The sequence below is a fragment of the Aegilops tauschii genome, chromosome 7, assembly GCF_002575655.3.
Source record: "Aegilops tauschii subsp. strangulata cultivar AL8/78 chromosome 7, Aet v6.0, whole genome shotgun sequence".
Lineage (NCBI taxonomy): Eukaryota > Viridiplantae > Streptophyta > Magnoliopsida > Poales > Poaceae > Aegilops > Aegilops tauschii.
The window spans coordinates 101,272,456-101,285,406 of NC_053041.3; the positions used below are offsets into that span (position 1 = coordinate 101,272,456).

Consider the following 12,951-nt stretch of genomic DNA (forward strand, 5'->3'; position numbering starts at 1 on the left):
GATCCAGAGTTGCCCTACCCTCCTATTATATACCCGCCTCCTCCACATTAATCTTCCCAAATTCTCATTGTGGGACTAAACGCCCTATTAGCATCCTCAAACTCAAATGACCGCTTATGTATTTCCTACTTTGTCCGTTTTAGAAAGGCCCAGTGGATACATCGGCCTATTTGTGTATGCCACTGCTGGACCATGGCCCATTAGAACTGCCAGGGGCTACATCGGCAAATTTGCATATGCCCATTGCTAGCCCATAGCAGGGATCCTATTTGGTGCGCACGTCACTGGGTAGCGACCGCGCGTGCAACCCTGCGCTTCCCACTGCAAACATTTGGCCGGCCCATCTTGCTCGTTTTCGGGGGCTTTTCGTGTTTTTTCTTTCGGACTTTTTCCTTCTTTCGTTTATCTTTTTTTCCGTTGTCTTTTAATTTTCTTTTTTCTTTCTTTATTAATTTTCCCTTTTCTTTTCGTGTTTTCTTTTTCGTTTTTCCAAATACACAAGTATTTTATAAATCTCGGACCATTTTTTCAAATCGGTGAACATTTTAAATTTGAATATTTTTAAAATTCAAAATTTCTTCATCAAAATCATAGATTTTTCCTGAAATTCTAAAAAAGCATCGAATTTAATAAATGCTCTCGAATTCAAAAAATGTTCATCAAATTCAAAACAAAATCATCGAAATAAAAAATGTTCATCATATTCAAAACTGTTCATCGAATTTGAATATTTTCTCGAATACAAAATTTGTTCATCATATTCAGAAAAAATGTTCACCAAATTTAAATTTGTTCATCAAATACAAAAAAATTCAATTGAAATTCAAAAAATCATCAAAACTTCAAAGTTTGTTCATCAAAATTTAAAAGGCTCATTTGAATAAAGTGTGACCATTTTTTGAATTCTTAAACATTTTTTAAAATTGATGAACCTTTTTGTGCATTTAGTGCTTGAAATTCTAAAGTTTTTAAATCCCAAACTTTTTTAAAGAAGCAAAAAATAAAACAAAAACAGAAAAGAAAATGGAAAGCAAAAAAGAAACAAAAAAAGGTAGGGGTGTCCCACACCTGGGTCGGCCCAAGGTAGCGCCTGGGGAGCGAGGGGCTGCGCACTGCCTTCTTTGCCAGCGCACGGCTTCTTTGCCAGCGCACGGGTCGACAGGGCACGTGCCCATAGCTCGTTAGCACCTAATCTCACTTTTTTCCTAGAAAAACTATCCTGATCTTCTTTTTGAAAGGACTCCAAAGTACTAGATCAGTTCTCCACTTTAGTTAATCTCAGAGAGAAAAATGAAGAAGGAGCCCATGCGGTTGACAGGGCACGTGCGTGGATCATCAACCAATGGCAGCCTCCTCCCTCCGTCTAGGTGAGTAAGTCATCTTAGGTTGTGCACCGTGACCAAGGAGGAGGGGAAAACGAGAGACCTTAATGTTTATTTGATAATTAATAACATTGCATGCAATGAACTAATCACTGCATGTCGTGTTTGGTAGTCTCAAGTCATTAAAAGCATGCACACCCCTCATCTCTTATTGGCTGATATGTCAAGAAACAAAAAAGAGGTAGAAGTTAATGCACCGCGCCTAAGTGTTTTGGGATTATTTGGTTTTCGTAAGATGACTTACACACAGCCTAATCGTGAGAGGTCACTGACTCATTTGTGCGTGAGATTTTTTGACAACTTAATTCACCTAGGCGACGGTGGGAAAGTTACACGGGTGGCTAGGTAGGTGGCGACACGGTCGGGCGTGGAGATGTTGGAATGGACGACATAGAGCTTATACATAATGTGGAGAACCGTCACCTCAAGCTTTGCATCCTATGCCCATCCGTCATTCGTATATAAGGTTTGGCAATTGCTTCGGAAGAAGTCAAGTTAGTACTAGTTGGGCAATTGCTTCGGCGCGAATGACACGAAGACTCATCTATGGGATGCACCATGGGTGCACGAGGGGAAGCCCAGGGACATTGCATGTTTGCGTCTTTAGAGTCAAGATAACAAACAACCTCTCCATGGCTCACATTCGGGAATTCAGCACCCTATGGAAGCTTCTTCGACATTTCCACATTGAGGAGCATGTGACATTGTGTGGAAGCACACGGCCAATGGACAATACTCAATGGCCTCGGCTCACACGGTGCAATTTTTGCGGACCATCGACTCTTCTGGAGCACATGATTGGAAGGCTTTGTTGTCTTTTTTTGCTTCGCTAGCCATTCAAGATAGAATTTGGACCGCTGATAGATTGACCAAGCGTGGGTTGCCTAACGCTGGTCTTTGCCCTCTATAAGAGAGAACAAGAATCCGGAATGCACCTTTTCTTTGAGTGCCGCTTCACTATTAGGCTATGGAATTTTGACAAATGAGTGGCTTCACCTTGGGGCCACTCATACCACATCTTGGCACTTGGAGCATTCCCTTGTCGAGTGGTGGGTCAATCTATCCGCCAAGTGCATCCCCAATAGGAAGAACGTGGCCTCCCTCACAATGCTTATTTCTTGGACCATTTGGAATGAATGGAACGCCCGTGTCTTTAGTCACGAGAGCGCCCCTCCTTCAATCGTTCTCAACAATATCAAACTTGAAGTGAAACTTTGGATAACCGAGGAAGCCGAGAAACAACATAATATAATGTTGGGGGGGGCATATGTCGTCATATGCATGTGTAAACCAAACTCTATTCCCTTCTTAATTGATGGATGAGTCAAATATATGCCTCTGTTTCAAAAAAGCAAAAAAAAAAGATACTACACATGGCATCAAAATTGCAATAAAAATCAAATAGTTTGTAGGGGTCGAGCGGGCAGTTGCCCCTCTATCACAAATCATGACGTTCACTCTCCCACGAAAAGGAGATGATAGATCGACATGCTCACTATGTGCAATGTGAGACATCAATCTAGGCCATGAGCATTATTGATCATTCATTGACCCCGTCTAGGTAAGTATGTTTTTTGGTTGCTCTACCCTCCTATTATATACCAGCCTCCTCCTCGTTTATCTTGCTAAACTCTCCATGCCTGACAAAAACCAAATATTTGTTATATTTTCGCTTCCTACAGCCACAACTGTTTTTGAGGGGTAAAACCAACGTTATTGATCAAGAACCACAACTAGTGGGATACAATTTGTGTCATGTGGTTGGTCAAACCAAACATGACTACTCGGAGCAAGTAAGAGAAAATCTAGCTAAGTTGTGTGCCTCAACATTGACTCCATGAACCTCAAGTAAAGATATAATTAAAAGAAGTTGCTCTGGTATTGATCTCACTGATGAGTGCTCCTATCCCGCCTTGGCTACATTGTTTGATGTCTCCCACAACTTGTTCTGAATCACATGCAATAACAAAGTTATGAAGGTGAAGATCTGCTGCTAGTGATAGAGCCTCTCGGCATGCCATTGCCCTCCAACGCCACTGGATCGCTAACGCAGACAATGACTAGAGACGAACTAACAAGATAATTACCATTATGATATCTACACACTGCTGACGCCGAACCCCCCCCCCCCCCCCGATACATCTCCAACGTATTTATAATTTTTAATTGTTTCATGCTATTATAAGTTCAATCTTGGATGTTTTATATCTCATTATATGCAATTATATATCATTTTTTGCACTAATCTATTAACTTAGTGCCCACTGTCAGTTGCTGTTTTTTTTTGCATGTTTTGGGTTTTTCAGAAAATCAATATCAAACAAAGTCCAGACGGAGAAAAAACTTTGGATTAATTTTTTCTGGACCAGAATAGACCTTAGAAGGTTTAGGAGGAGGCCAGAAGAGCCACGAGGGAGCGACAAGCCCTAGGGGCGCGCCCCCCAGGCTTGTGGGCCCCTCGTGGAACTTCAAACCCTAATTCCACCTCTATAAATAATAAAATATTCTCCTGACATTAGAGAGACGCCCAAAATACTTTTTCCGCCCCCGCAAAGTTCCAGAACTACGAGATCCCATCTGGAGGCCTTCTCCGGTACTCTACAGGAGGGGGAATCAATCACGGAGGGGCTCTACATCAACCTTTGTTGTCCTTTCGATGATGCGTGCGTAGTTTACCACAGACCTACAGGTCCATATTTAGTAGCTAGATGGCTTCTTCTCTCTCTTTGATCTTCAATACAATGTTCTCCTTGATGATCTTGGAGATCTATTTAATGTAATGACTTTTTGCGGTGTATTTGTTGGGATCCGATGAATTATGAGTTTATGATCAGATCTATCCATTGATATTATTTGAGTTTTAAACTCTTTTATGCATGATTAATATAGCTTCGTATTTCTCTACGATCTATTGATTTGGTTTGGTCAACTAGATTGATTTTTCTTGTAATGGGAGAGGTGCTTTATAATCGGTTCGATCTTACGGTGCTCAATCCCAGTGGCAGAAGGGGACATGACACGTATGTATTGTTGCTATTAAGGGTAAAAAGATGGAGTTTATTCATACATGAGTTTATCTTGTCTACATCATGTCATCATTCTTAAGGCATTACTCCGTTTTTCCATGAAGTTAAGACACTAGATGCATTCTGGATAGCGGTCGATGTATGGAGTAATAGTAGTAGATGCAGAATCGTTTCGGTCTATTTGTCTCGAACTCGATGCCTATATATAACCATTGCCTTGGATATTGTCATAATTATTTGCTTTTCTATCAATTGTCCAACAGTAATTTGTTTACCCACTGTATGCTATTTTCAAGAGAGAAGCCTCTAGTGAAAACTATGGACCCCGGGTCTATCTTTTATCATATATTAAAACCAAAAATACCTTGTCGCGTTTTTCTTTTATTTATTTTATTTTGTTTTTTTCAATCTATCTATCAAAAACTATATAATTTAATCTTGCTCGTAACCATCAATGGATTGACAACCGCTTGTTCGCGTTAGGTTGCAAGGATTTGTTGTTTGTGTGCAGGTGTTGCTAACGAGCTGTTGCTTGGTTCTCCTACTGAATTAATAACCTTGGTTCTTAATTGAGGGAAATATTTATCTCTACTATAATGCATCATCCTCTCCTCTTCAAGGAAATCCCTGGCTCACCGCTGCATCAACGTGGATTTTAGCATAATCCGATGGGGCGCCTTTGGTCTTGCGACTCCTGAGATCCGATTTAGTAAGGCCCAGTGGTTCCTAGAACCATTGCTAGTGAGCACCTAACCTCACCTTTTGTCCTATAGTAGAAAATTTATCAAGAAAAGCTATTCTTCTCTTTCAAGGGACACGACAGCTGTCAGCTGTTCACTTTTGTTAAAGAAAATCTCAGACAAGAAGGGAAGAAGGTGTGAACGCGGCTATTCTACACCCCAAGCTCATGTGAGCTCGTGTGAACAGTAAAATTGTAAAAAACGAAATTCCAATTTAAAAAATTCTGAATTATTTTTGTGTGAAACGTTGACAAAATATTTGTTAGCTTGCAAAATTTCATGACCATGTGAAATCATGGCAAAAAAACGAAATTGATGCGAACATTTTGGAGAAGGTGCCAACATTTTTGTCAGGGTGTGACATGGCCACATGGATCATCAGCCAATGGCAGCCTCTTCTCCCGCCATTATTGGACCGTAGTGCGGTCGCTTTACATTAGTTGAAGGTTTATAACCTCGTTGTCAGCCAGAACTGTGGTAAGCTTTCCCTCTATGTGGCCGGCCGTACGTGCTTCTCAATCTTGTCTAGTTTTGCTTGCGTGTTTGGCACTCCTCGCTCGTTCGTAAAGGAGGCTTAGTTTGTCGTCGACCTCGCGCGCGCCATTTAAATTCACCGAGCCGACGGTGAGAAAGTTGCACGAGTGGCTAGCTAGGCGGCGACGTGGTCGATCGGCGTGGACGCAAGCGCAACCGGACAAAATCATTTTTACGTGGGAGCGTGGGTCATTGGAATTGACGAGATAGACAGATAAATACAGACTAGGCAAATCCAGGCCCGGGCATTCCACGATCCCGGTGCCCGTACATGGACTGCAGTCGCAGCTCCGGCTCTTGTGGCTCTTCCGTGTCGGTCTTCGCATCCATCACCACTTTGACAAAGAGCGTGCCGGTCTTCACATAGGTCTCAACCTCCTCCCCTCTTGCCCCCATCATTGGAGGAGACGTTCGTCGGACCGTCGGGTTTTCGGACGACTCCGTGGGGACCCAATCATCAGTTCGACATGGCAGACGCGTCCGGTGCCCTCATATCCATCCCATATTTAGGCTGGATATGAGGGGTGTCGGCCAGTCCGATCATTTGAGGCGCCCGTCTGGGTCGAATTTTCGTGACCGGTCAGTGATCGGGTCGTCTGCCCAGACGTCTGAGGCCGGTTTGGGTTGCCCGGTTGTAGATGCTCTTACCGGAGTTCTTTTTATCTGACACTTCTGGCGGCCGCAACGGTCGTTCAGTTTTTCATGGATCTTGATGTATTTTTTATTATATTTGGGTGTTTTGTACTTTAGTAAATCTTTATAATAGATATGATATTTTTGTAAAACAAAAACTTCCGTCGTCTCGCCAGTATGAGATAAACCTAGCACCAAAGCGTGGAAGAATGATAAAAATGAATTCTTGGTGCTCCCTTAGTAAAGGAATATAAAAACATTTAGATCACTAAAAGGGAAGTACTATGTAAGAACTGGCGGTGCTCCTGCCAGGTTTCTCGCCAAATGAAGTCATTCATGTGTGGAATTTTTTTAACTAAGAGGTGACTTGTCCTTCCAGGTGATTTGTGCTGTGGAACAAGACGAAATGGTCTGAGCTCAATATAGTTTCCTCGCCTCGCATGTATGTCGTTGTCAAGTCGGGTTTAGGGTTTCGGGCCATTTTCAAACAAAACCCTCAAAGTTCGGGTATATGTTTGGATGTTTGGACCGTTTGTGTCAATTTTTGTTATTCAATGAGGACCCCATCAGTCCGTGAAGTAGTTTGAACGTTCGTTTTCCTGCAAATCGGAGACAAACGTGGGGAGCTATACCTTGTCTGAACATCCACTTGACCAACAAAAAGCCACCACGTGGTCCTCCTTTATTTTCTGTCTTCACACATGCATGGTCACCTCTCCTCTCTCTCTCCTCCCAACCGAACAAATAAGGATTAATTTGTGAAAAGCGTTGGATGTCTCTCTCCCGCATCATGTCTGTGGGCCATGCCCGGACATAAAAACGGACATATACCAGAGCCATTTGCAGGTCAGCTTTGAAGATGCCCTCAGTTCGAGTAAGTGTTCCTGGTTCACCTGGCGGGAGAGTTGACTCCGACAAATCGTCAATGTTTGACGGGAGAGGCATGGCAAAGCCAGAAAAGAAATACCATTGCCTTTTTTTTCAGATGTAAATACCATTGCCCGTTGGTGTCACGCTTCTAGGTGTTGTCACACTAGTAAATATTTGCAAGGGTATTTTGTTATTTTTTAAGAAGATTTCACACAGGTCGGAGAGGTGGTGAAGAGTGTGTCGACAACAAGTGAGAAAAAAACATTGAAGACGGGGGTGGTATGAAATATAGTTGAGGCCAATTAGTGAAAAATAATAGGTCCAAGACCAAGAACGCAATGGTCTATATACTCCCTCCGTTTCTTTTTAGTCTGCATATAAGATTTCATCAAAATCAAACTTTATTAACTTTGACTAAGTTTATAGAAAAGAAATCAAGATTCACAGTATGAAATCAATATTGTTATATGCATCATGAAATTAATTTTCATACCATATAGCTTTAGTATTGTAGATGTTCATATTTTTTCCTACAAAGTTGGTCAAACTTTGTAAAATTTGACTTTGACCAAATCTTATATGCAGACTAAAAAGAAACAAAGGGCGTATTACTCTCTATGTAACATAATATAAGACGTTTTTTTGACACTATCATATTGTTAAAAACATCTCACATTAAGTTATAGAGGGAGTATCGAACAACTATTAAGAGACAATACAATACGTCTAGAAAGTTTTCGCTCAAAGTTTTATAAACAATGGTTTTTTCTCGAGGCTCACCTTAGGGCCCGTTCGGAAGTGCTCCACGAGCCAGCTTCCTAAAATCCCTGCGAGAAGCCAGCCGAACACTCCTTCTCCAAGAAGCCAACTCCGTGGAGAAAAGTATCCTGCATTGCAATTTTGTGGAGCAACGGAAGACCAGCTTCAGTAAAGGCAGAAGTAGAAGTTCCTCAAAATTACATCCCAACGCCACCCCGAAGTACTGGTCGAAACGTTTTCCTCTTCACTGAAAGACCAGCCTGGTGAGCCCGACCACAGCGTCTCGCACAACTCCTCTCCTCTGCCGCCGAACGCACCTGGCTCCCGTGGGAAGCTGGCTACGCTGGCTCCCTGCAGAAGCTGGCTAGCTTTGGAAGCCAGCGAGCTTCCGAACGGGCCCTTAGTGTCTCTATCTTATTTGAGGCTTCTTCCTTTAAGAAACAATAACACATGGCATAAATACAATTGATGAGCATAAAGCAGAGAGGTGAAGACTGACATATGGATGATCGGTGGGTGGTGAGGAAGGGATGGTTATTCGAGTTTTCTCCATGACAAACGATGATGCATGACATAAATATAGTTGATGGACACAAAGCAAAATAGGTGGAAGCTAACACATGGGTGAATGGTGGTGGTTATGACAAGACAACTTTATATAGGGAGATACTCCACGCAGAAGAAAAAAACCACGCAAAAAAAAATAGGGAGATACTCCCTCTGTTCCACAGTATAAGACAATTTGTAAGATATGGTTTAGCTTGCAAAGGCGTCTTATATTATGGGACATAGGGAGTACTAAATGAGTAGGAGGTACCTTAGAAAGTTTTAAATGGCCACCTCATCAAAGTATGACAAATCTCATGCCCATGTTTTGAGAAGGAATTGCTACTCTTCCTCTGTTCAAAAATATATTTGCTTTTAAAATACTCGAGGAAAGTGTGGGTCAGACTGTTACGTGCCTTGATTATGTAGATTGAAGAAACTACATGAATAAGCAAAATAAAACATTCAATACCTCTTGCCATTTAAAACTTTTTTCTCTGTCGTTTAGCTCTTGTGGCTCCTTACACTGTTGTTTGTGTGGGCGGAAGAGTTTAAGTCATTTTGGGGAACGAAAATCCTAAGCCTACGGTGAGAAGTTTGCTGATGGAAGATTACGAAAAAGAACTGTCCCCAAGAGTGACGAAGTCCACAAAGTTTTGTATTTCGGAGTGGATCCTTGTTACAAACGTGCTACACCATCACGGGAATCAAGGGATCTACTTGCTCGGTTCATCTCAACATCTCAGATTCGGAATTACAAGAAAGGAGGAATTAAAGAGAGGGAAGAGAGTGGTTTGCCCCTTTCAGGCCTCTACAGTTCCACGATCGTTTGGCCGTGTACTGTGATGTTTGCTTTACAGATAAAGCGGGGCCGTGCACTGTGATGTTTGCTTTACATATAAAGCGAGGCGTGAGCCCGTTTCAAGAGTTCTACAGTTCGACGATCCACCCAATGCCCAAAAACACTCAACGGGGAGCTCTGTATATAGCAGGGACCAATTATACTCTCGCTTGCATGTAGGTCCCTCCTTATGACGTGACCCGTTCTTTCCCAGCATACTTGTGCGACGACGCAAGGGGTCTGTCTGACCTCCGGGGCCCAGCAGCTTGCCCTCCTTCCGTTTGGCTCTCGCCATTCGGAGTAGAGCACCCTTCCTCTTCTTCAGTTTCGTCCGGTTCAGCAGCAACCACGCCTTCTTCGGTTTCGTCAGGTTCAGTAGTAGCCACGACTTCTTCAGTTTCGTCAGCTTCAGCGGCAGCCACGCCTTCTTCAGCTTCAACAGCTGATGCTGATGCACGCTTGGCGAAAGCATGATCGCGCCTCTTACAAAGTCCCACCCTTGCTATAACTAAGCTCTTAATCTACAGTTTTTACTCTTGACCAAAGGATGGTGTGACACATCGGACTGACATTGCCAACCGACAACCGTTGCATGTACATGCCCGCCAAAACAACCTCATCGGCCACCGCTCGCCGGAAAAGAACTGAAATGGCAGAACCGGACCGTGCACGGACGCGCCCAAAACCATGCAACTCGGCGCCGGCCAGGATTTCTTTCACGGCCGTCTTCTCTCCGTACGCGTTCCCAAGTGTCTGCCATCGATCCGGCGATGCATCCTACAATACAAGTGGTTCTTCGCCGTGGCAGGTCATGCATCATATGCTGGCGGCGGGCCGGCCGGTCACGGCATCGTGGGACGCCGTGGCGCGCGCGCGGGCGTCGAACCGATGGCCCGGCCAGCGGGGCGTCGCTAGGAGGCGGCGTGCGAGCCGGCGCCGGCGTCCACCGCGGCGCGGCAGAACGGGCAGGAGTGCGAGGCGGCGGCGGCGCCCTCGAGCCAGGGCAGCGCGCAGCCCCAGTGGAAGCGGTGGCCGCACGGCAGGTGCGCCAGGACGTCGCCCGCGGCGAACTCGTCCAGGCACACCGCGCACTCCGCCTGCTCCGCGGCCTCCCACCGCAGCCGGCTCCACCTCATCAGCCGCCTCATCACGCCCTTCTTCGAGTACACCTCCCGCTGCACGCCCGTCGCCACCGTCGCCGACGAGCCCCCTCCGCCACCGCCGCCGCCGCTTCCGTTTCCTCTGCTAACCTTGATGCTCCCCGTGCTGTGATGCCTGCGGAAGTGTTCGACCGATCAGACGTCTAACTAATCCCTTTGCTTCGCACGTCGATCACACTGGCGAGTGAAGCAGAACAAAAAGAAACCGAATCTCGCATCGGCATCGATCAACTTGAGTAACCACCTCTTGATGACGGTGTCGGGCCCGGTGCCATTGCTCTTGAGCTTCTGGTCCAGCCGCTCCTTGGCCTCCCGGGCATTGCTGTCCAGCGCCCACCCGTCCATGGCGCCGCTCCTCTGCTGCGAACGTTCACCCCGTCTCAAACTCTGAATTACACACACAAAACAACCTACGAGACGATCGACCGACCGATCAAGCTCGCCGCCTGCATACCTTGCTGCCGGAACTGCCGGTGCCGACGGCGTGCGCGGCGCCGTGCCCGGCCGCGTAGAGGCAGAAGGAGAGCCGCCTCGTGCCCGCGGCCGCCTGGTCGGCCCCCGCGCCCCCGCCCTGCCACATCCGCCGCCGCCGCGCGCACTCCACTCCGGGGAGCATCCCGGCCATGATGGACCAACGTTGGTAAAGACGCCGACCACTGTGCACGTACGTGAGCACGCGCGCACCTAACCGCGGGCACTGCTCATACGGGCGCAGGACCTAGCCGCGGCGGCGCCGGCCATTTGAGGAAGCGGGACAGCCGCGTGCGCCTCCATGGGCCTCTCCTCGTCTCGTATGGTGATCGATCGATCGGCGCGGGGGGCAGAGCGGTGGTGCGTGGTGTGTGGTGGGGGGTGGCTTTATTTGCAAGGCTCTCTCACCTCGCGCGCGCCTTTATAACCGTCGTGTCCGCGCGGCGCGCACCAGAGTCCACAGCCAGCTTAATTAGTGATGGATGGATGGTGACGGGGATGGCCGGGATCGCATTATGGGATGCGGGCGGGGCCGGGGACGGGACGGGAGGGAAATCCACCGGCGCGCGAGGCGAATTATTGTGGGGGTCATGTCGGATCGCACGCCGCCCGGCCGGTCAATCCCGATCCGCACTGAACCATCCGTCTACCCTGGAGGTGCCAAAACCGTCGCTGGCGCGCGCGGTTCAGTCACATGGAAAATCGGCCCGGTTGATCGATCGGGAGAACAGTGCCGTGATCGGAGCGACAGTGGCTCGGCCGGGCTATGGGTAGTACAATCATGGAGCTTTCCTTCCCATGCAAGCGATGATCGGGCAGGGAGTGAATGCGTCGGGGACAAGCTCCTCCACCCCTGTCGAGTCGAGTCCAACGACAAGGACGAGGCCTCTTTCCGGGAAGCTTCCGGGTAGCAGCGGCGGGACCTCGCTCTCATCAGTTGTCCCACCACCCGCCGCTCGCGCTCGCCTTGTTGCCATCGCCGCTGTCCAAAGTCCAGACCCGGCACCGTTTTGCCTTCTCCGTCTTCCGCTGGCTTCCACAGACGTCCATCGACATGATCGTCGCGATCGCGCCGTGCAGGTGCTGGACACGACACGGGATCGATCGATTGGCCGGTTTCGCTTGCTCCTGCGTCGTCGAGCGCCGGGGAGTGGGTTGGAGCAGAACAGAGACGTTGTTTGGTGCATTCGGCAGTGGGTTGAGGCCTGCCACGTGAAGGGCTGAAGGAGGCCACTGCTGGCAGCCTCTGTGCCTCGCGGCTCTCGTGCTGTGCGTGCTCGTGTCGCCACCTAGACAGTGATCGTGACGATCTCCTTACACATGCATGCATATCCCCAAATGCTTGCTGCTCGTGATATCACATTATTATGTTTTAGTAATACTCTATCGAAACGGATTACGGGATCGTAATCCTATTGTTTAGAGCACACGCATGGCATCTCTGATGCGCTCTTGGCGCGAGCCCTCTCTCTGATACGCTACTTGTGTTCAAGCTTTCTCAAATAAAAGAAAAAATTTGTGTTCCAGTCCCAGAAACAGAGTATTATGGTCAGTAGTAGTGTGTTGAGTAAATAGGCAAGTTCTTTAATCCAAGAATAAATCACTAGCATGGCATTGACAGAAATAACCACATACGGATATTTAATCATATAAGCACATACTACGCTAATTGCAGATAGATCTACGTATAACGCTAGCATGGCTAAAACAGAAAACAATAGGAGCGGGACAAACGAGTTATACCCTTTAGTAGGTCAGGCACCTCGGCGGCCTTCTTGTCGGCCTTGAGCTTCTCGGCGGCGAGACGGTCGGCGTCGGACTGAGACATGGTATGATGAAGATGACGCTGACGTAGAGAAAGTAGACGAACACAGGCGAGCAGTCGCGTAGTCGCTTTCCAAAAACCTAATCGCCACTCTCCCGTACAGGATCCGAAGAGGCGGGGTTTCGGAGACCTGCTCTCCCGTCGACCGTGTACGCGACAGACGG

At 47.0% G+C, this 12,951-nt stretch overlaps 1 protein-coding gene and 1 non-coding gene across 3 annotated transcripts; both read right to left on the reverse strand.

The window, feature by feature from the left end:
* Nucleotides 1-2,791: 2,791 nt before the first annotated feature.
* On the reverse strand, nt 2,792-2,951 carry LOC120970013 (U1 spliceosomal RNA). The gene has a single exon (XR_005764786.2). It is a non-coding gene; the product is annotated as a U1 spliceosomal RNA (small nuclear RNA).
* A 6,176-nt stretch (nt 2,952-9,127) lies between these two features.
* On the reverse strand, nt 9,128-11,399 carry LOC109750036 (uncharacterized). Of its 2 annotated transcripts, none has more exons than XM_020308986.4 (3): nt 10,946-11,399; nt 10,736-10,851; nt 9,128-10,606 (listed from the first exon to the last, which is right to left on the reverse strand). In XM_020308986.4, exons 1-3 carry the CDS (start codon nt 11,114-11,116, stop codon nt 10,243-10,245), a joined length of 651 nt encoding a protein of 216 aa, XP_020164575.1. In that variant the 5' UTR covers nt 11,117-11,399; the 3' UTR covers nt 9,128-10,242. The 2 variants fall into 2 exon arrangements, with proteins under 2 accessions (XP_020164575.1, XP_020164582.1); XM_020308993.4 differs by having other exon boundaries at nt 10,736-10,848; nt 10,946-11,370.
* Nucleotides 11,400-12,951: the final 1,552 nt, after the last annotated feature.

What these genes read in the sequence shown, in the direction of transcription:
- LOC109750036 (XM_020308986.4), bottom strand. Translation starts at nt 11,116, where the DNA reads ATGGCCGGGATGCTCCCCGGAGTGGAGTGCGCGCGGCGGCGGCGGATG. An exon ending in CCGGCAGTTCCGGCAGCAAG is followed by an intron (nt 10,852 to 10,945) that starts GTATGCAGGCGG and finishes GAACGTTCGCAG; the next exon opens with CAGAGGAGCGGCGCCATGGA. An exon ending in CCCGACACCGTCATCAAGAG is followed by an intron (nt 10,607 to 10,735) that starts GTGGTTACTCAA and finishes ACACTTCCGCAG; the next exon opens with GCATCACAGCACGGGGAGCA.